The 24,163-nt window shown below is 28.6% G+C and overlaps 3 protein-coding genes across 3 annotated transcripts; all 3 read left to right on the top strand.

Moving 5' to 3' along the window:
* The first annotated feature begins 3,704 nt into the window (after positions 1-3,704).
* Positions 3,705-14,371, top strand: LOC132921455 (protein spaetzle 4). Its single transcript, XM_060984494.1, has 5 exons — positions 3,705-3,922; positions 7,168-7,313; positions 11,287-11,799; positions 12,330-12,452; positions 13,049-14,371. The coding sequence occupies exons 1-5, from the start codon at positions 3,893-3,895 to the stop codon at positions 13,323-13,325; spliced, it is 1,089 nt and encodes a 362-aa protein (XP_060840477.1). The 5' UTR covers positions 3,705-3,892; the 3' UTR covers positions 13,326-14,371.
* Positions 14,372-15,979: 1,608 nt separating this feature from the next.
* Positions 15,980-17,580, top strand: LOC132920779 (eukaryotic translation initiation factor 3 subunit G-like). Its single transcript, XM_060983440.1, has 3 exons — positions 15,980-16,161; positions 16,232-16,745; positions 17,185-17,580. The coding sequence occupies exons 2-3, from the start codon at positions 16,240-16,242 to the stop codon at positions 17,528-17,530; spliced, it is 852 nt and encodes a 283-aa protein (XP_060839423.1). The 5' UTR covers positions 15,980-16,161; positions 16,232-16,239; the 3' UTR covers positions 17,531-17,580.
* Positions 17,581-19,985: 2,405 nt separating this feature from the next.
* On the top strand, positions 19,986-23,844 carry LOC132920778 (probable rRNA-processing protein EBP2). Its single transcript, XM_060983439.1, has 5 exons — positions 19,986-20,177; positions 20,822-20,905; positions 21,316-21,423; positions 22,221-22,684; positions 23,546-23,844. Exons 1-5 carry the CDS (start codon positions 20,136-20,138, stop codon positions 23,715-23,717), a joined length of 870 nt encoding a protein of 289 aa, XP_060839422.1. The 5' UTR covers positions 19,986-20,135; the 3' UTR covers positions 23,718-23,844.
* The last annotated feature ends 319 nt before the right edge of the window (positions 23,845-24,163 follow it).

Genomic DNA, 24,163 nt, shown 5'->3' on the forward strand with positions numbered 1-24,163 from the left:
TGTATAAATCTTATTTTTCGAATTATTCATGTAGGTAGGTATATTACGATATAATATATTATTATCTATACACGAACATGACACTATGACAGCATAACAACGACTACTGTAATGAGTACAGAGTAATGACAATTTTGTTTCCATTGGACAACCAACTGAAATAGTTTAAGACTTAATATATTTCCCTGAAATCAGTATTTTTTTAATTGTATCTTCAAACTGCATTCTGATTGATTTTGGGATTTTTTTGTGTATATGGATACAAAATCTTTGGATACATTAGGATTTACGTTGTTGTGTCCATTAACTGTTTCTCTGTAAACTTCTGTATTTTTTCAGAGTATTTTTTAACTGCCTCTACAGATTTTAGAATTTTTATCATTATACTTTTTTATTGCTTCTCTGTGTCTTAATTATGTCGTATACTTAACAGTTACGTTTTCCCTTCTTAATTTATTTGTGAGCTAAGTGTTACTAATGGGTGACTTCTTAGTCCTGATTAACCAGGTATTATAACCTTCCCATATACTTATTGACTAATTGTGCTCCTTGTATAGATTGTGTATTTCTTGTAACAATAAAAAAAATTATTGGTATACAATTTAAATTTTAATAAGGATTATTTTAGTTTTATTTCTAAGTAACCTATAGTTAAATCATTTTATATATTATGTTCCAATGTTAATATTTTATATTGTATAATAATTATAATAGTGTACCAACACAATACACAAACTAAGCATACAAGGAGTGTTGTAGCCTGTAGGTTGTACTAGTTTATACCAGTAACCAGTACTTAATTCAATTTATTATTATGTAGATTTTGGCTGTAAATTATAAAATCTATTATTATATATTATACTACGTTTATGTTATAATAGGGATATGATTTATATTTGTTCATTGATTTTATTATTATATATTTAAGAATAACATAATAATTTACCTAAAAAAATATTATTATATAATTTTACCTTCTTAATTTAATTTAAAGTAACTTTATTTGTTTATTTTTAACTCGTAATATTATACCAACTATTTTATAATAATAATTTATATTAACATTTTAGATTACCCTGAAGACTTGTATAATGTATTAATATATATACAACTTATATAATATGAAAAAACACATAACATGCACTTTTGTAAAGCCGACAAATATATATATTATATATTTTAAAAAATCGTTAAAAAAATACATTTGTTTTAAATATATTTTATATTTTAGTTAAGTAGATTGTAAATAGTTTTTTTTGAAGTAGGTATATAACAGTGTCGGCCTGGACGCCTGGCCATGGCCGCTGGGATGCAAATGCAGCTGGGGTCCCTCCGTTTTTTTTAGTGTCGTAAATTTTGTTCATGGTATTCAGCCGTAATTTTTAAAAGCAATTTTTCTTTTGGGGCCCAGGAAATTTTCCTAATACCTATATAGTATGATAAGCAGTGCATACTAGTACAATTATCAAGTAACAAGTTTGAGGAGGTTTTTTTGGATTAATTGCGCTATTGCAAGTTAAGTTAAGTTTTATCTTTCTTCTTAAAAACAATGGACTCGGATGAGGACAAGCATGGTGCTTGTCCGACCTGCAGGGGTCTCGGTGGGCCATTAGATTCAGCGATCGTGTAAATATTGCATACAAAAATATGTATAAAGTATTAATTTACAATACTATACGCCTATATCTATATTCTATATAATATATAAATAATATATATAATAATGATGAAATATCAAAATCAGTAAATTGCAATAAATGCAACAAATATATTCACTGCGCATTTTTAATTGTACGAGAATTATCATGCCAGTCAAATTTATTTGTCATTTATAAGTTTGCTAATTTGCTTTGTTGTTGCGATTTTTGAAAGGGTATTTGCGAAGCTTAATTGTATAAAAACCAAACTTTGCTCTACGTTACAACAAAATCACCTTACCCCATTAATGTTAATGGCTATAGAAAAAAATATAGCTAACAAAACTAATTGAGACAATAACTTATTCATCTAATGAATTAAAATAATTACTTATATAAAAATTGGGTTAACTATTAATACATTTTTACTGTTTCAAAAATAATTAGTTGTAAAATTGCTTTATATTTAAGTTCATTCATGATTATTAATTATTATGTATTTATACTAAATTATATTATGACAGTTGATTAATGATCAAAATATACATTTTTTATTATGATCCATATTGGTGAAAATGTAAAGTGTACCTATATTTATAAAAGTATCTTAATGTGTTGTTTCAGTAAAATAGCATATACATTTTTTGGGGGCCCCTTAAAAATACTAACCCATGGACCTTTAGTGTGCCAGGCCGACACTGTATACATATAACTAAATAATTGAAGCGTATATTTTTTTTCACGATTCCACATTATCGTTTCGAGTGTTGCAATAACATCACGTATAAAATAATATATGATAAATTTAAATAAATAAAATAAAACTTGCATTTCAATAGATATGTTTATAGTGCTTATACTATATAATACCAAACTATTTTTACGATTTACCATAATATATATGGTATTATATATAATACCTTATGGTACCTATATGTTTGGTCGTAATGTTTGTACGGATCATATTATAATATTATATTTTATATATTAGTTAATAACGTAAAGCGATTCTATATTTTCTAAAGCGCAATTGATTGTATGGAATTATACATTTATACACGAATTTGAACGAATGCCAATTCGGCCAAGTCGAGCGTTCGTGGTCGGAGACTTAAACGTGACATAAGCAGTTGAATGGATACGCATTATAAATTTAAAGCATCCGCGAGTGTACCCGAGGAAAACCAATATAGTGCTCAACGATGAATATACCTGGGCAATAGATTTTAACGCAAGTTCACGTGGGCACCCACATTTAACCGCCAATATCCGATATGCGATATACTATTGCATCGATAGACTGCATCTGTTTAATATGTATATAGTTATAAGCCGAAAAAAAATGAAAAATAAAAATAATTACTTGAGCCGCTGTACAGATCGACGTTTGTATAGGATTATAATGTCAGTGCGTAAATTATACACGAAAATATATCATATTATTATATTATGTATAGGTATTATAGTCGTTAATGTACCTAAAATATAATCAAACGACCGTGTCGACGCCGCGTTTTGACCGAGATCGGTCAAATTCGATTTTTATACGCACGTGCGTCGAAAACCAACAAACGTCGCTGTCTACCGTAATTGTCGTGGAGGGAGGGGGGGAGGAGACAGGCGCGAATAAATGAAATAAATAATGAACAATAAGAACGAAAAAAAGGGAAATGTGCTGGATCGCGCCGGGATATCCGCGAACTTCGTCTTCGGGTGCGCGCGCGCATCGTCGCCGTCATTTTAAATAACAATAAAATAATATAATATAATGGCTCACGTGCGTTCGAATTATTATTTATTATCATTATTATCGTTATATTATTATTGTTATTATATTTTTATGCGGTGCGCGGATATAGGCACGTGATAAAATAATAATAATAATAATAATAATATTACTAATATCTACAAACGGCGGCGGCCGGTGAAAGTGAGCGACGCGATCGGGTGTTACGTGCGCGGGCGCTGTCGACGTGATGGCGGCGGTGCGCGCGCGTGGGAACCACCGCCGATCTTCGACTCATTCTTCGTCTTGTACGGTCTTCTTCTTCTACTCCACCGCCGCCGCGCCGTCCGAGTAGGCTAAACGTAACGGTATATGCCACGCTACGGAGCTGCTGCTGACCCAGTTTTGCGATCGCCGCCGTCGTTGTCCGGCCAGTCAGTCAGTCTCGCGTGCGACACCCGGCCGAGCTCAGTCAAACCCATGTGCGTGGTCTCGCGCGCCCCTACAGTGTACTGCATGTGGACGACTCATGTACTTAAAGATACTATTCCTTTGGGCAGTAAGTACTCTATTGATGATGTAATAATAATATATTGTGATATTCATATATACGAATATACGACGATGACGACGGTTGTGATCAAACGAAATTAAGCACTGTATTGTTGTAATTCATATATATTATATAGTTTGACAACCCTTCATGGTTTTTAATTTAATTTTTTTACATTTTTTTTTTTTATAATTTATTTTTGTAATGTGTGAGATATTTTGGAACAACGAGGAAAAATATTGTTAAACAAACTTTCATCGACCATTTTAAATGTATATAATATGACGTGTACAACAGCTGTAGTTATTTAAAGTCGAATGATGTGTTATATTAGTACAACAATAAACACGTTACGTGTAGTAGATGTGCTATGGTGGCATTAAAGGATTAAAACAAATTTGTATTTTTCTGCCCGTTCCCGTTGCACACACTTTACCCGGGTTCGACGTCTAATAAAATAAACGAATTTCGGGGATGCAATATGGCAATAATCGCTTATATTTTGTCGCATTCGAATTCTTCGCATTTTCTCCGTCCTGAAAATATCTTATGCACCGGTTAACCTAACCACCCTACTTTTGGATACAAAATAAAACGAGACTTTTTTTCGCGATCGTGGCATGCCTCAATAAAATAATTTTTAGCCGTCATTGTATATTGTGTATGTGTGTGTGAAGGCAGGTAGTAATACCGAATACGCGCAAATGATTTATAAAACGAGGTTTTAACAAAGCGCGTGCTCGTGAGCAGGAAGAGGAAGAGCTATCGGCAAGGCAGGGTGAAGGTCGGAGCTTCACCTTTCCAGTGCGGTCGAGTGTACCTACCAAACTGGACCAATGCCCTCACCCGAGTCAATATTATCTTATTCTCGAAGATATTTTTGATATTTACGGTTAATATAAAGTATATTATTATATTTTACATTTAAAACCTCTACATATCGAGAAAAACCGCAATATCCGATCCAATAAAATTAAAAAAATAAATTAACTTTCCGAAAACGAATCTAATTCACTCGTATATGTTTCGTGAACAATCGTACAACTACACTTAAATCATAGAGAAGTTGAATTAAATATTATATATTTGTTCCGTATTTTCCGTAAAGTGTGTGTTGAACTATCTGATGAATATGTTACATTATTTTATCAAACATAATATAAGTTCTACAATCACTGTGCCGTTACCATGCGTTATTAAACATTATTTTTTTAATTTTTGTAACAGCACAAATATTTAAAGCTGTGTAAACTACATATTAATGATTTTCAGCGTAATATATTATGATACGAAAGTATAAATTGTAAAATCAACTTTTTTAAATACTTATAAATAACAATATTTTTTTAATTTTGTATTATTAGTGTATCTGGGCTTAATTTTTTTTTATTTGTTTATTAAAAATAAACGATATTGATTATAATATGTTTGTTTCTAACTTACAACTAACATATAACATATAAGTTTAAATTTATATGGAATATTCTTAGAAATACCTTATTCCATAATATTAACACGTTTTACTTTTTACATAATATATATAAGTATTTTATAATTTATATATAATATGAATTAAAATTCATGTAACAAATTTAACTCTTAAATTATAATTGATTATTTTATAACTATATATTATAATATGTAAAGAAGCAAAAACAAAAAGATATTCCATTTTCGGCGCACCTTTTCAACTATTTGTATAGCTAAGGTACACATTTTACAATTACGTACCATTTACCTTCATTATTTGTACTTGTCATACGTACCGAAAATTTTTTGTTCAACAAATTGTCAAAAATTTTGCAAGATTATTACACACATTAAATTTACAAACATGCAAATATTTAGGTATGTTATCATTGTATTAATATGATAAAAATACATTGTTATTTACCTACGGTATGTTTGAAAAATCTATGCAGCTACTGGTTGTCATTAGCTGATATATTATCATATTATTGTCTATTCTGAATCCCGTGTTATAATTTAACTCTTAAGTATATAGTATAGTGTTCTTGCCGCGTTTCCGGTGTATATATCATATTAACTATACCTACTAATCGTCGTCTGTAGCAACAAATCGATTGGTGGAACTGGTTGGTGGTTGGTCATTACTCATTAGTCATTGTAGACTGTAGGTAGTACATAAAATATATTACTCATTAGTTTAATAATTGCAGATCAACAGATACACTTAAATACACAATGTTGTATAACGTTGTTTGTATACATTTCTCTACATAGGTAAAGTTTTAAAAATATATATTAGCAGAAATATATTGAAATAGTAATTACCTGGCAAAAAACAAGACTTAAGTCACAACCACCGCGGTCCCATATCGAGTGCGATCTTCACGAGCAAAACCCGAAAGAACTGTGTGCATATATAGGTACATAAAACGTGACGTAGAATGCGTTTAAAGTGGTCAGACCAGATTGGTGGTAAAAAAAAAAAAAAATAATAAAAATAACGTTCATCATTGCCCGCGCAGAGGTCGTCGAATCCGCGAATTTATTGCGAAACTAGCGGCTTGTACCCATATTACAATATTGTTTCCATGTATTATTACACTGTTGCACAGTACACTTTATAGCGCGAACGCGCGATGTACTGCACCTGTACATGAATTAATAATTCATTCGTCCTTGTGAGATAGAGACTCCACCGGAGGAGGTCTTTGACTGTTTCGCGAATGGTTATAATAATATTATACATTTACATTGTGTTTAATTGAATATTTATGTTTACGAAAATTGTCGGTGTCGTTTTTGCGTATGCATATATAATTTTTGCCGAAGACGTTAATTGGAAATCCGATCGTTTTATTTTCGACACTGGCGAACCGTAACTAAAATATTTGATAGCCATTGTCCACATAATGTATGATATGCGCGTATTATATAGTTGTTTAGTGTATACATTATTATGTTTCACTAGACGGAAAAATAATCGTAATTCATCCTTGCAATGTTGAGGCACCTTGACATTGTGTGCACAATAAAAATCACCGTCAGCCGCCACATGGCACAGTTTCCAATGCCAACGCTTAACTTTCACGGCTCCTTTCTTCTGCCCGACATACCGCTCCTATATAACACATAAAGCAGGTCATACTTTTCTCAAATTTCATTATTGCGTAGAAATTTTCCTAAGAAAATGATAAACACTGATTTTAATTATTTTATAAATTGTATTTACGAAACAATTAAATAGTTGTTCTCAAAACATAATATTATATTGTTTGTTTCAGCTGCCGTTGGAGCTCAATGGTTACGGTTACGACGGTTATAGCACATGCACGAAACCGTATCGCAATGCAAGAGCTAAATTTCCGGATTTACCTTGCGATTTTAACACTCAATCATGGTGCATGGTACCTGGATCGACGTACCCGTGGTAATATATTATAATAATATTTGCGACACCGTAGTCTCAATGACCAAATAATTAGAAAGCAAAAACCTCATTGTTACCCAAAAATATACATAGGATAGACGTAGGTTATTTGTTGTGAATGAAAAAAAAATTGCCCATTATATTGTTTGTCATGATTTATGTAACACACGCATAAATGTAGGTGAAAGTATGTCTAATATGACACGAGCGAGTGAAAGTTCTAGATTTAAACGGTGATGTTATTTGTATGTGTTCGGGATCTGATAAGACGTATATTCTAGGGATACGGTGAAAGTATACTTATAGTGTTTATAATTTAAGTCTTTTCAAGGAAAACTAGAGTATTTTTATGTATCACAAACATTTCTGGATTTTTCTTTAGGTCAAGGTCAATCAATTTATGTTTTTATATGTTTTTGTAAATAAAATACCACTAAAAGAGGTTATAATTTATCATCACGTGAATTTAATTCAATATTTTTAGGTTGATTTACCTTATAAACATAGCTATATGCCTATATAGTTATTTATATGTTTATACAATGATTGATCAATGATCATTTTGTTATCAACTCATAGGTTGTAATTATTCGTTTTAATTATAGAAATACATGATCGGTAGGCGCAGATTTTTAATGTCTTAAAAAATATTTACATATAATTTATTAAAACCTGAAACCTACAAACAAATCCCCAAATATTTGTAACTAATGTTATGAGTTATTATTTGGGGTTAACTCAAGTTGAAATAGTTGAATTAATATATAATAATTGACATCTATATGCAATCGACTGATGACTTGTTTCATTAAGAATTATGATTAATTATAGATGTATGTTATTATAAAACCAAATAATGACATTTTATAGGTATAGGTTTGAATTTCAAAATATTTTGGCTCATTTTTGAATTATGTAAAATATATACACATTTTAAAAGTTTCGCTTTTTTTCTATATATACATGTTGATGTTTAGTCAAAAATCTTAAAGACGTATAATATAAAGCTCCTTATGTAATATTAAAATGTATAGGTATGGTAATTTAAAAATATCAAAAATAAATTTATCAAAATTACGAATATTTACAAATTATTTTCAGCTAAGAATTCGTAAATGTTTTAATTTTTATAGCTTAACTTTACAAAGTTCTTCATAGTTTGAATTTCTTATATAGAATTGTAAAAATATCAGAAATTCATAAGTAGTTACAATTTTTTTTTAAAACATTTGAGGTTCTTATTTTAGTGAAATAGCATTTTATTTATAAATTCATAAATTAATTATAGGTATACAATATTTTTAGAAATAAAAGCTACAGACAAATTGTCTTAGCCGGGTATCATTTTTTTTTGTGTGATTTGGTGTAAACATTAAGTACTTACGATAATTTGTTTTTTATTTACCTAAACAAAACAAAAAAATCGATTTGATCAAAAACTGGTTTTGCGTAAAAATTTTTGTTTTTCCTTAAATTTGTATTTATAATTATATTCTTGGCTATTTGAAAAAGTGCTAAGAATTTTTTGATTTTAACCCCCTAAAGTAACAACTAGATTCAATTTATTGATATCAGAATTCAGAAACCACATTCAACATTAAAAATTTAAGCATTAATTGTATTACACCAAAAAGTGACAATATGCATAAAATTTTTTTTTAAATTAATACATTCATCACTCCGGCTCTGAATTTACAAGATAAAATTATCGATGTAATGTATTGATCATTGATGACGTGCTACTTAGTGTTTTGTATGACTATAAGTATATCATATATATATATATTACCTATATGTCCATATATATTATATATTGTTGTCTTGTTGATAACTATATAGATTTTTAAACTATTAAATTACCGTAAAAAACCCGGAGCATTGAATCTACTGTATAATAAGTTTAAAGTGTACCTCGTCATTAAGTAGATCGCTGATCACTGTAATAGAGGTATCTGAATGTAATCTTATTAGTCTGTATAATTCAATTATACCTGCAGCAGGATACATACTAAAAATGATTCTGAACGGAGATACTCATCCTGTATTTCTAAGGGTATTTTTTTACATTTCAATCAGTAATTATTATAATATTCTTATATAATATATAACCTGTTTGTTTGTAATTGTGAATAACTTTTATGAAAATACTGTAGAATAGTATGAAATATGAATAGATAAATTATTTCTAAAATAGTTCTAACTTTTTCGGTTATATATCAAATTTCGTAAAAATGTGAACATAAAAGTCTATAAAAATAATTGGGCTAATGTATTTTTGAGAATTTTAGGGTTCAATAATAATATGACAACTTATAAGGAACCTTGAATTAAATGGTCAAACCTTAGCTATTGAAATTAAAACAGTTATATTCATTTTTGAATTACAAAAAACATCAATTTTATTGAAAACTGGTTTTGCGTACAAATTCCCGTTTTGTTAATTTGCTTAGATTATTTTTTTCGATTATTATCAAAATTACGAAGAATTTTATACATTTACTATTAAGTATTTAGTCTTCTAAAGTACCAACTAGAATACTAGAAACCACCTTGACAGTTGAAGATAAACTGCATAATAGAAAAAAAATAAATGTTCAAAAAACCATGTACAAGTCTGCAGAATTTAAAATATGTATAACCACGGGGCTCAGATACACCTTACACTAAACTATATCAATGCATATTGTATGTACCATTATTACGTTATAGTCGTATTATAATTACGATAATATTAAACATAACATTACATTTTAGTATTTTACAATATCATAGCCTGGGGATGGTTGTTAAACTATCGACACACTTTACGATTTCAGACATCGATTTGCGACAGAAGATTGCTATTATAGTTTATTTCTTTATCTTAATCACGTTTTATCCGGTTATCGTGATCCAAACAATGGGCCGTTAATCGTTATTGACTATTGTAGCAAAGCTTCTGTACTTAAAACTATACGTGACGTTACGCTTGACCTTGAAAAACGGCATTAAAACGACCGATAGAGGTATGTAGTAATTAATGAATTATTAAGGGTCAACATTTTTAAAGTACATAATCACTAACTGTTTTTATTTATGATTTTAACAATAAATAAAAAAAGTTTAAAACTATAGTGCTTGTATACTAATTTTTTTAGTTCTAAAAAAATATACAATTGTAGATGGGCATAATTACTCTATAGTTTATACATTGTAATCTTTGGTCTAGGTATACTTTATACCATTAAATTCATGGGTGATGTATGAAAAAGCACTACATTTTACAATTTATAAGATACTATATTATATGATGGCGAACACGAAATTTGTTTGTCTAACATTTTAACAAGGTTTAAAATATAATTTCATAAAAATAATAACTTCCGACTTTTACTGTTTTTTAATAGAACGCCAATGAATTGGTACACTTATAAAAACAATCAAAACCCAAAGATCAGGACATTCCATTTACTGCTAAATAAAAATGTATTTATTTTTTTTGTCAAGATTCGGAACGTGTATAGTAATGAAATTATTCAGACACATTCCCGCCTTATTAGTTATTTTACCACACGCTGCAGGGTATTGAATAATTTTTCAATCATTACGCTACAATCCTGATTTCAATACTTTTATCCTTTCTAGGAAATGCATGATTTAATTCTCCACTTTTCCAGTCTAAAATTTGGCCACAAGTAGTATGTATTTTTTATGTGTTCAACTGTTCAACATGTTTTTGAAGGGGGATGTTTTAAGTTTAAGCGAGAATACGCTCATAACCATTTTTTCCGTGTAACAGACACGGTATTTCTTAAAAAGTTTAATGTTTATTTATAGCACCTTTCACCGAAAATATTTTTAAAAACATTAATAGTGTTTCACGTTTTGCTATTAAACAATATTATATGATTTTACCCTATACTATGATTTGGTCGTTTTCATTCGCTCGCATTTCCGTTATAATATCGATTGAATTTCGTATATTTATGTATAGGCACGCAGTCCGACGGTTCGTTTTCGAGAATCACGGTTTGATGAAACGCATGTACGGCGAACAGCGACACATATCAGTGTTACGCGCCGACATGGACACCAACGATATCGAAGGAGGCGTCTGGAACCGACGCCGCGAGGAGTCGTCGTTGAACCGCTACGATTCACAACCGCCGCCGCCAGCACCAACTTCGGGGACTTCCGCGGGAACCGCTTCGACTAGCAACAGTACCAGCACTACCACCTCGACGACGACCACGACCTCCACCGCCCGACCGTTCAACGTTACCACCGCGTCCGTGGCCGACATCATTCCGCCCACGACGACGGCCGTCGCCGAAGACGTGGAAGACGGCACCTCGGACGACGTTACCGTTGACGACCAAATGCAGTTCGAAACCACTACCGATCCGATAGCATCAACCCAGCGCACCGACCAGGTGCAGGAGCAACCGGGATTCTTCCAGGAGTCGACCAATGGTGGCACGGACAACACTCAGAAATCAAAAGGCATGTGAGTACCTATATATATTTATATGATTAAAATAAAATTCGATTATTATGACACTAAATCAATCCGCGGCGATTTCAACATAATATATTATACAAAACAAGTAATAAGTACATACTTTATCGGGATAGATCTTATCCATTAGGTATTGTAGTGTGCATAATATGACTACGCTACAATCAGTGGCGTAGCTAGGAGAGGGCTGAGGGGGCTGCAGTTCCCCTCGAAATATCGAGAAAATTTAAAAATGATTTTAATTTTTAATGGTCTATGAAAGTTGCTACAAAAATCTTAAATTGTACTTTACAAAAATTGATCATCCCTCCCCGAAAAAAATCCTGGCTACAATAAAATGACATTTGATTTGTTATTAACTTAAAAATAAAAAAATCGGTCAATAAGGAGTAAAGCTAAGTGTTACTGCTGAAGTGCTGAACGCATATTTACATTTGAATGATAGTACAATAATTATAATTAATAATAATATAATATCTCCTTTTCGTTTATGTGGAACCATGTGTCTTTTTTTTCAGTAATGCTTGCCCTGTAAAGGAAGAAGTAGTCGCACCGTTCTGGGCGAACAACACTCGCGGCGAAGTGCTCGCGCTGCTCAATCTCTATCCGTTCGAGCAGTACGTCCACTGGGAACGATGCACGTGAGTATTGCGTATATAGTCAATATTGTATAATATTTGAAGGTTGATTCACGCTGTAGATACTTTAAGTCAATTATTGTGTTTATCAAAACTCATTATACAAGTTACATAGTTTGAAGCACTTACTTGAAATCTAAATTTTAAAAAAGATTACATTTTTACACTGAAATTATAATATGATGAAGTCTACTATGATAGTTTACTGCTTAATGATTGCCAAAGGGCATAATCAAATATTTTAAAAAAAATTAGTAGTTACTGGTTATGCAAGTATTGTGTTACTTTTCTTGTACTGCAGATTCTGGCAACTAGCCTTAGCATACAGTTTTACTTTATTTTAGTGCGATAACACTTCATTTATAATGTATAAAAATAGTAGTGATCATCGTGGTTCACATAATTTTTACACACTAGCATTTAGTTGATACATTGAAGTATAGTGATTTCCAATTGTTGGCGGTGTGGTATGGATCACATCATTTGGGTCGTTTTTGCGTGATCATCAAATTTATATTATTATTAATTTTCGTACAATTTAAATAAAATACGTATATTTACCAGTCTAACCAGCCGTGATATGATATTGTGTTGCGCAGGTTCGAGAACAAGCAGATGTTCTGTCGCCAGGGCTGCCGGTGCGAACAACAGTATCGTCTGCACAGGCTGCTCGCCTACGACCCATCCAACGACTGCCGCGGAATATTCTCCGACTGGTTCAGGTTCCCGTCATGCTGCGTGTGCCGTTGCTACGATCTGCCAAACGACCTGAGGATCACGTCCCGCAGTCCACGCACCGACGGAGACGACGGCACCAGTGGCAACGGCAACAGCAACGACCTCGACACGTGGTTCCAAAATCCGTTGAACTCTTAACTTTTACTTTTCTTTACACGATATATTGTATTATTATAACATAGCCATGTTTTATCTTTTCTTTCTCTCCTTCGATAATAATAATATTATTTGTGCCCGCGCATCATTTATAGTATAGTGTTGGGCAAAAAAAAAAAAAAACCATTTTCGCGAATCTTACAAATCGACGAGTTATTTGAAATATCATATTATACTGTACATTTCCATATATATATAGCGATAAATTTAAAATAATATAATCTCGATAAAAACATAAAACGTTCGTTTAATTATTTGTCAGTTAACTAAAAAATTGACATTATGTACTAATTATTATCAATTAATAAATCTTGATTATAATAATATAAAAATGCCTATTAAGGGGTACCTATATATAGTATAATCAATCAAACTCCACTATTAATACGTATAATATACAATCATTGTTAACCATGAATTTTATTTCGTTTAGTTTTGTTTTTATTAATTGTACAATACATTTTTTTTAATTTTAATATTATCACATTTCATGCATGGACTCATAAATTAAACGAATGTGAACATCGGTCAGTCGTAAGATTATTGTTTTTTTAATTTTTTTTTTTTTTGCCTTGCATTACTGCAGTGTATTATATACAGATTTTTAGATCTATATATATTATAGAAGCCATCTATAGGTTTATAATATTATTTTTGTTTTTAAATGTTTATTAAATATAACGCGTAGGTATCATCAATATAATATACATGTTGTACATAAACTTTAGTGTATATATATTATTTTTATATAGTGTTAAGGTGTTTCTATCTTGTGATACATTTAATTAATCATTACTATTATTTATTTATTTTATATTTTAAACTCATTCATTGATACAATGATAAATTATATGTGTATACTTGTGGTGTACTCACGTGTCCATATTTATATTTGCTATAAATTATTACGAATTTATGATTTGAAACTGCAAAGTCTATCGTTTATGTATGAAAATAATGTTAAATAATAATGTTACATCGTTGTTAATATTATAATATATTATACAATATACAGAATAGACCGTAAAGTCACTGTCATTTTTAAGTCACTGTATCATGACCTTATTAAAAAACAAAAAGAATAAAGAGGAATAGAAAAAGAAAATCTTATAAAAATATTTTGACTAAGTGAGAAACACAAAATATATCACGTCTTGAGTTCGTTCAAAAATTGGTGTACAAAATGTTATCCGCGTTTTAATAAAATCATAAGAAATCATATACATGTTAGAACAATAAATAATTTATATTAACTAATATACATTATATTTTTAACCACGCCATTTATATAAATAACAGTCTTTGGTGTGTAAAAGTGAGAAAGAAAATATGTATATATATCAATATTATTAATTAAGACGCAACTCGTATATCTCTTGAGAAAATCGTGGACGCAACTCAGACGAAATATAATTTATGGGCACAATTCGAATGCGCCGCAATAATAAGCCACGCGAGATCAAAAATGGGGTTAGATGAATGTTTGCTTTCGTCAGATGCTAGAATACTAGAATATAAATAGAGTAGTACGACATTATCTGAATTATATCTTAATTATCTATTTTATAATTATTCAAATGTATTTAAATGATGTTTTAAAAATAAAAATTCGATTAATTCTTAAATACTATTGGTCAAATAAAAATTATTACAATTATTTAAAAAATAAACAAATGCTTAAAAAATGATTGAATAATTATTTATATAAAAATTTGTCTTATTGAAAGACAAACAAATCGACTGTTATTTCATGTGTTTACCGACAAAACTAGTTTTAACTAGCCTAAGTAGTCTTATGTAATTATCTATCCATTGAAGTATAAAAGTTGATTACATAATATTTGATAATATAAAACGAAATCTTTAATAATAATAAACTTATTTAATATGAACCTAACCTAACCTAGGTATGTAACAACTACCTATGAGGATATTTAGTATCATAAATACCAATATTGAATATTATATTGTACGTGAACTATGATTTGTTATTTTTGAAAAATTACATCCTTTCAGTGCTAATGATTTTATTACGTGTACACCAACTAAAATTATTAAGAACATTGCATAAAATTGCGATCATAAAACTATATTGAATTTGTAAAATAATGATATAGTCATATGGATAAATATATATGTATAAACTATAAGGTTATATTATATGAAATCAAAATTGGTAAATGTTCAAAATATAATTTATACAAAATCACAAAACATAAATACATAATAATATGAGAAACATAAATATTTAATATAATCAATGGTATAAGTTATGAATTTATGATTAATTAATACTTTTTTAAATATATTTCAGAACTTATATTGCACGGCGTTGTAAATAGGCTATACAATTTACTTTACGTCATCTTGAATAATATATTTAATTATAATTTATAATAGTTCACACTTCATGATCTTGATCTTATATTTTGTAATATTATTGAAATAATGAATTTCATACGCAAAATTTGTGGTTTTGTATAAAAACATAATAACAACCAAAAATTGTTTGTTTATATTTTTTATTACTGAAAAATATCGAACCATATTTTATGATTTTATCATATTATTTTATAACCTATATTTTTATCGTGTCGCGTGATATTGTGTTATCATTTTTAACTAACCTCTCTCGCCCACTTAACTACAACTCTTGGCTTATATACACTGATACTGATTACTGAGCTGAATGCTTACGTTGAGTTGCGAGTTTACGTCCTGAATAACTTGTACTACGAATTAACGGCCGGCATTCGTCTTTGTGGATATAAAACAATCTAGAAGACCGCGGTTTTTCATTGGAATAAGTAATCACTAAGTATGTAACATTTGATTATCAATATAATATCACAATGTGAATGTATAATAGTTATTTACTATTTGTTTAGGTTCAAGGATGCATACTAAGGATCTGATCAAATCCAGTTGGGCAGATGAGGTTGAAGATCATTTGGAGAAAACAACATTGCCACCAGCAAAAGTTGATACACACGGTAATACCAAAATTATTACTGAATATCGTTGGAACAAGGATGACAAAAAAGAAAAGGTAGTTCGTACATATAAAATTGAAAAGAGATTAGTATCTAAAACTATTGCTGAGCGAAAGACATGGGTTAAATTTGGAGATTCTCGTAATGATAAACCCGGACCAAATACTTCTACCACGATACCGGCCGAAGAAATACAGATGCAATTCTTATCTGGTAAGGATGGTGATAAGGTTGAAGAAAACCCATTGGACAAATTAAAGAATGTGAACATGAACATTAAATGCCGAAATTGTGGCGGAGAGCATTGGTCGTTTTCATGTCATCTCAAAGGTACTGGTTTGGTTATTGAAGACAAAAAACTGGTTCAAGAAAAAGTACCAGAGCCTGAGAAAAATACCAGTACCAACAGGTATAAATACAATATCTTTTCATTTATTACAATTTTAATTGTATGAGGACATAATCACTTGATACTCACGTCTGTCTTGCATACTTGTAATATAATATGTATATTGTATCTAGAGTAAATAGTATCAATTTATATCATATTAGGTTTTTAATTCTGTTATTGTTAACTTTATAAATGAAATCGTTAACCATGTTTAATTTAGGGATTTTTTATTTATATTGAACTTTTGCAGTATGTGCATTTATGTATGCGTGTTCCTTGTATTTTTTTAAAATTCTTAGGATATCAAAACTAAAATTATTAAGGAATATAGATTAATTATATTTTATGTGTTCAAGACAAATAATAACTAACATGATTGTTGAATAGTCTTAAAATTATTCTAGGATATTGATAACTATATACAATATAGTATTCTTAATCTTGTGTTTTGTTTTAGACCATACATTCCCCCATCCGCAAGAGAAGGAGCCACAAATACAGCTGGAAAACGAGATCCATATTCACGCGGTTATGACGAAGTACCTGCTATCCGTATTGAAAATCTTTCTGAAAGTACATCTGAAGCTGATTTAAGTGAATTAGTGAACAAATTTGGTCAAGTTGCTCGAATTTTCTTGGCATCTAATAAGGTCACCGGTGCTTGTAAAGGATATGCATTTGTTAACTTCAAATCAAAAATGGATGCTGAACGAGCTATTAAAGGATTACACGGATATGGTTATGATCATTTAATATTAAATGTTGGTTGGTCGACTAATAACTATAGTAAGAGTACTTACTAATTTGATGGAAATGTCTTGGAAATAACAATAATAATTTTTTCATTATTCTATGGATATCTTATTTTATACCTATTTTTCAGTCAATATTAGTTAATATAAATATATAAATCATAATAATTTTTATACTATTATAATATAATTTAAATTAAAATTTGTATTTTTTTTCTGAGCTTTTAATTCAGTAAAATATGTATAGTTGGGTTACAATAACAAAAAAAAATTGACTTAAATTAATATTTTTTTTTTATTAAAAATAAGTATATTTACAATCTATACATAAGTGTATAATGAGTAAGTGTGGTGACAGAGTAAATAAGTAACATATAAAAATAACAAGAGAAGGAAGGCTCCCAGCAGTGCCACCTGACCAGAAATTAAAAATTAATATTAGATATGGATTATTATTTTTTCTTAAGATCCTGTGTTAAGTTATTTAATTAATTTAATAAGTATTACTAAAAATATTTATTGAAATTTTAAAACTGTCTTATATTCATACAGTTAAATTCTAGAATTTTTTATGAGGAGTTTTGTTTGAAAGGAATAATTTTCATGTTTGTGATGTGTACTTTACATTCATCATGGGTTTTACCTATTCTATAACTATTGCATGTGGCTGCAACTATTTATATTACTGATGTCTATTTTCTATCAAAAAGCACCCTGAACATTGTGCATTTTTCTGGTAAAAGACTGGGTTCACACACATGAACAAAACTAACATAGTTTTTGTAAAACCAATTGCTCCACTCAAAATCTAAAATAATAAAACAAGAAAACAAGTATTTTCTAGTTATTTTATATTTGTATTAGTATATCAGTATTATAGCAAAGCATGTACACATTGTAAGATAAGTGGTGTGAAATTATAAATATCAATTTTTAGGTTTAGTAATTATTATTAATATACCGGGTGTCCCGTGAGGATTTACCCATTGCAATATCTCCTGAAATAATAGAGATATTATAATTTTGGTTTTTTAATAAGAATCACAGGGACAGAAACTACAAATATTTCATGTTTTAATTTATTTTAATGTTTTGGTAAAAAAGTTAAAAATATATTTTTTTATTTAATTATTTAAAAAAAAATTGAAGATAGCCATTTTGTAGAGTTAATTTTTTTGAAAATATTGACGTTTCAACATTTTAATTTCATTAATCACCTGATTTCAGATTTTTAATATTTCTAGTTTCGAGAAAAACTGAATTATACCGAGTGTTCGCCGGCCGTATGAGCATGCGGGCCACATGTTTGATACATTGGTACTATTCACAGTTTTTTAGAAAATCAAAATTATGATATATCCATTATTTCAGGAGATATCGTAATGGGTAAATCCTCACGGGACACTGTATGTGTATATAATTTTTGCTTAAAAATACAATACTCCAAATATATTTGTTTAAGTATACAAGAATATATTGTTATAACTGTTCATATTCAATACAAATGGCATAATTATTTCATATGTAATATTTTTCTGCACACAATAAAAACAAATTATATTCGACGGACTTGTGCAGTTATGCGTATAGGCAGAATGATGTGAGTGTGAGAAGCATCTAAGGTAAAAATTGATCGCCGCCCGGTACTGCTCTTTTCTAAATACTAAATAAACCCCGGTATGATAAAGTATATTATTTCATGAAATAAACTAATATAGTGAATAGTGATCTAGTGGTTCTACATTTACAGTATAAGTCATCCGATATCGAAATAATATAAAATAGATTAATATTACTATAAATATTACTCTGGAACAGATTTTAATTCTTATCACAGAGCCGAGCGATTGTAAACTCTCTCGGGTCTTCTACTACTTATTTAATTTAATAAAAATTAAAAATCATAAAATAAATCTAATATAAATTTAAGTTTCATTTAAAAATAGTTAATCATATAATAATAATATAAATTAATGCCTTCACCTGCTATGAGCTATAATATTGTAGTCAAAATACAATAAAAATTTTTTTTTTGATATTAGAAACACAGAATTAAAAAAAGTTATGGTATCTATTTTTAATCTAATAATTTTTGAGATATAGTTTTTTGTATTAGTTTTTATTTGTTTTGTTTAATTTATTGCAACTTTGAATTTTAATGTATATTTTAGTTTGAAAATGTTAATCCTGGAGAGCTTACATATTTCCTACAGGTAACCATAATTTTGATCTGGGAGAGTTTACACATTTACTTCAGCAGAAGAAACATAATGTTGACCCGGGAGAGTTTACCATCAGGAATTCGGGAGAGTTAACTATTTTTAAAAATCGGATGAGTTTACCACCGCCCCATGGAGACACTGATCCCATCACCAATTTAGCACGGTTAGGTTGGTAATAATATTTCAAAACTGAAATGTGATTAAATTCAGGGCATACCTTAAACCATGATGGTTATGTTGTTAATTGATATGAGCTATCTCGAAATTGATAATAATTAAAATTTCAAATACGAAGCACATGTTTGAATTGTTTGATCACTATAATTCAGTACTCATGCAAATAATTGCTTTTTAATTTTGATAAGTATAAAGTACTTAATGTTCTGTTGTGAGTTGTGACTAGTGTCTATTTTCTTTCGTTTAATTATATTATAATGCCTATCGTAATGTCTTCGGATGTCGATTCTGAGGAAGAGGTAAGTTAATAAATGAGTTAAAATTATAATTTTTTCTAAATTACCTCGATTATCACGATGTATAATTTAATATAATACGTGACTCGAGAATTCAACCTGCATTTGTGAATTACATTTTTTTTAAAAATAATTTAAAGAATTGAAATTGAATTGTTTTAAAACTAAAAAAAAATTAATTTAACTTAGCATAGAAACCAGACTGTACAAAGATTAATATGTTTGGATGCAAAACATTTAAGAATAAAATTCTATTTTAATGTTTTAATTTTAAACTCATACTTCTGGATTAAAACATTTAAAAAATGTGATTTACCAATTTAAACTCAAAATAACATGAGTCCATAGTATTATTTTTTGATTTGGAATCAATTAGTCAAATATTTTTTTACTAATTAATAAGTTATATAAATTATAAATATTATCACACACTTATTTCTTAATTAGTTGTGAAATCAATTAATAATTTCAGCTATTCTTAACTTAACAATAAATTTGTCTTGTTTGGATTTATATACCCTCTATCTAATTTTTAATTTGATTTCTGTAAAAGATTGCTTTTGTATTACCTTATATTATTCAATTATCATATCTATTTATTATTAACTAATTCATATTTTATTCATTGAAATTCCAATCTTTTTTAGTTGTTGGAATTGTATGCATCTGGCAAATTAAAACCAGGTTTAAATATACCTGTAGAAGAAGATAAAGTATTCATTAACAATGTTGTAAGTAATATTACTATTATATATGTGTTTATTGATACCTATAGAATATTATCTTGATATATAAAGAGTACTACCTGTTTTGAAAGTTACATAAATAAGGTATAGAAAAGTATTAAGCTATAATTGTCTAGTTTGTTGAGTGGAGGTAAAAAATATTATGGTAAATTAATTGAGTTAATATAATAGTAAACAGGAGAGAGAAAAACAAGTGGACAATAATTATCAACAAGGAACTAATTAAGTAGAAAAATATTATGTCTTATAGAAATGCTCTAAAGGCAAGGTCAGGTAGTATATTCTACTTGTGTGGGATAAAGACGAAGAAATATTTATTTATAAATAATTGTTTTTATGAATGTAATATTTGAATATTTGATAAAATTACTTATTGCTTATTTTTTTTTTTTTAGAATGGAATGAAAGAAGCTATTGCTTCATTTCAAAGTAGTTTGCCATGGAGCGAACGACTCGATATTGTGGCTGAAGCTGCTCCAATGGCGCCTGAGCTTTCAATGGAAGTATGTATAATATCAAATATTTTATATACATTTCAAAAAAAAAATTTAAAATAGCAGATTTGATTATGAAAATTAATTTTTATTACAATTTACTCTTTTTAACTACCTTATCAATGGTAGAATAATAATTAAACAATTTTCTCTACTCGCACCAAGTCAACACTGCTAGTATAATAAGTTAATAACATAATATTTATTATGTACCATGCTCAAGTAAGCAGACAATCAATTATAACCCAGATTACCCAGCAATGTGTAATAAAGGTATACCATTTTGTCATGTTCTTATTACAATCCTGGTTATGATATATTGTTATTTTACATTTAAAAAAAATATTATTTACCACTGCAACATATCTAAGTATTTAGATATGGTATCATTTAAGGAGTAAAACTTGATTTGAATTCTCACAGTTATCAAATTTTTTTTATGCTTTTAGTTATTACAATAATTCACATTAAAATAAAATCATTAATTCTTTAATTGATATTATAAAATATATTAAATAGCTTAATGAATAAAGGTAGGTAGATAATTTTAACAAATAATTTTTAAATACAATAACAATAAAATTTTAATAAGTGTTAAAAATCTAATTTATGTAAAACCTTAAATCATGCTTGTTCTTTTGTTGTATACACATTTAAAATATCCAAATGAAATAGTATTTGTTAATGTACCAATTAAATTAATATTTCTGTATTAACCCTGCACAATGTACTCAAATAAAAATCTGGTATCTTTAAATTGCTTTATATTGCATTATCTATATCATAATATTTTTGTATTATTTCAGATTACTGAACAACAACAATTTCTTAAAGCTGGTAAAATTGATGAAGTTGCATTAAATGATTTTAAACGAGAAACAATGTTCCACCGTCAAGCCCAATCTGCTGTTATGCGTGGAATAGAATTGTTACGAAAACATAATATAGCTACACATCGACCTGAAGATTATTTTGCAGAGATGTTTAAATCTGATGAGCATATGCAAAAGGTCCGACATGCACTCTTACAGAGAAAGACTGCTCTAGAACAAACAGAAAAAGTTCGACGTATTAGGCAAGAGAAAAAATTAGCTAAAGAAAAACAAGTAGCAGCTATACAAGAAAAACACAAACAAAAACGTGAACTTAATGAAAATATTAAGAAGTTTAGAAAAGGTTTGAGAAATGATTTAGACTTTTTGGAAACTGATAGTGGGAAGAAAAACAAGACAAAAGATGATGGTGGTGAAAAGAAAAAAAATCTTTCAAGGTATTAAAATTTTAAATTGTTACCTATTTAACATTAAATAATGTTTAAATTAAGTAAATAACATAGAATAATAAACAATTTTAAATTGTTTTATATATTTTTCATAATAGATTTTATAACTATAAAACAATCAATTTAAAGTAAATTATGCAATATAGAGCTAAAAACTAAAATAATAAGAATATATATTAATACATTTACTAATTTTATATGAAAGCATGACTGAAACAATAACAAACACCCAAGAGTATAACCTATTACTTATTAGTTATTAGTTTAAGTATTAAAAAACTACATACACAGCACAAAAAAAATTTTTTAAAAATAATATATTATGTATAGTATTTTAATTTTAAAATGCACACATAATATTAATATATTTTTATATATTTATTTATAATTTTTTATTAATTTCTTGTGATAAAACTTCTTAATTATGTCCTATCTATTATGAGTTTTTTAAATTATTTTCATAAAATTGAAAGAAGTATCAAGATAAATTTATTTTTATGCATAATTAATTATTTAACAGATATCAATAGTCGTGTGGCTATATATCGTTGAATTAGGTTACTCTTAAATTTAAGATCATTATAAAAATCAAAATAATTTTTATTGATCTGATTGTGATCAATATAAGTTATTAATTTTATTTTTAGAGTAAAGTTTAAGTGAGCAGATGATCTGGGCTCCCTTAAAATTTACATAATATATTCATTTATACATTTTCGGGTTTAAAAGTAGTAGTCTAAGTATATTTCATTATCTTAGTTTAATTTTTGAAGTATTATTTTTTACATTTTTATCATGATATTTAATGTATCTTAAAAATATATTAAGTTATATTATTTTATTTTATAGGTCCCAACATAAAAGAAAAGGAAAAGATACAAAGTATGGATTTGGTGGTAAAAAAAGAGGCATGAAAGGAAACACTACAGAAAGTACATTTGGTGGTAGTGGAAAATCAAATTTGAAAGGAAAGAATAAGGGTAGAATTGCTAAAAAAAAGAGAATGTCTTCAAAAAAATAAATAAACTCATTTTTAAAAAATTTGAATGTACATAATTGTATTATCTGTGAAATTGTTTTACTGTTTAATCCTGTAGTAAGTTCAATTTCCTATTTAAACATTTCAATACAACCTTTTACTAAAACGACTTATTCTATTTTTTTTTTTATTTTCATAGTATGTACTTTATTCAAAATAAGAAAGACAGTTGGCGGCGACCAGTTTTCATCAGGTAACACCCGTTTGTCCTTCTCTACCAAGTCAACCATTTATATGCTTGTTGTGTAGTTTAGCCATGCCCCTGCAAATTAATCAGCCGCCAATTGTGTTTCTGAACTCGAACAGAGTGTAGTTTATTTATTTTTTTAATGATCATCAAGAAATAAATTAAAAGCTATCACTATATACTTATATTACACAAGTATACAAGTTTATACATTTGTGTTTTGATAAATGAATAAAATATA

Source organism: Rhopalosiphum padi, chromosome 2 (assembly GCF_020882245.1).
Source record: "Rhopalosiphum padi isolate XX-2018 chromosome 2, ASM2088224v1, whole genome shotgun sequence".
Classification (NCBI taxonomy): domain Eukaryota; kingdom Metazoa; phylum Arthropoda; class Insecta; order Hemiptera; family Aphididae; genus Rhopalosiphum; species Rhopalosiphum padi.

Excerpts from the sequence above, each read along its gene's own strand:
- LOC132920778 (XM_060983439.1), top strand. The coding sequence starts at position 20,136 with ATGCCTATCGTAATGTCTTCGGATGTCGATTCTGAGGAAGAG. Across the intron at positions 20,178-20,821 it reads ATGTCGATTCTGAGGAAGAG|TTGTTGGAATTGTATGCATC; the intron begins GTAAGTTAATAA and ends AATCTTTTTTAG. Across the intron at positions 22,685-23,545 it reads AAGAAAAAAAATCTTTCAAG|GTCCCAACATAAAAGAAAAG; the intron begins GTATTAAAATTT and ends TTTATTTTATAG.
- LOC132920779 (XM_060983440.1), top strand. The coding sequence starts at position 16,240 with ATGCATACTAAGGATCTGATCAAATCCAGTTGGGCAGATGAGGTTGAA. Across the intron at positions 16,746-17,184 it reads AAAAATACCAGTACCAACAG|ACCATACATTCCCCCATCCG; the intron begins GTATAAATACAA and ends GTTTTGTTTTAG.
- LOC132921455 (XM_060984494.1), top strand. The coding sequence starts at position 3,893 with ATGTACTTAAAGATACTATTCCTTTGGGCA. Across the intron at positions 11,800-12,329 it reads ACTCAGAAATCAAAAGGCAT|TAATGCTTGCCCTGTAAAGG; the intron begins GTGAGTACCTAT and ends CTTTTTTTTCAG. Across the intron at positions 12,453-13,048 it reads GTCCACTGGGAACGATGCAC|GTTCGAGAACAAGCAGATGT; the intron begins GTGAGTATTGCG and ends TGTGTTGCGCAG.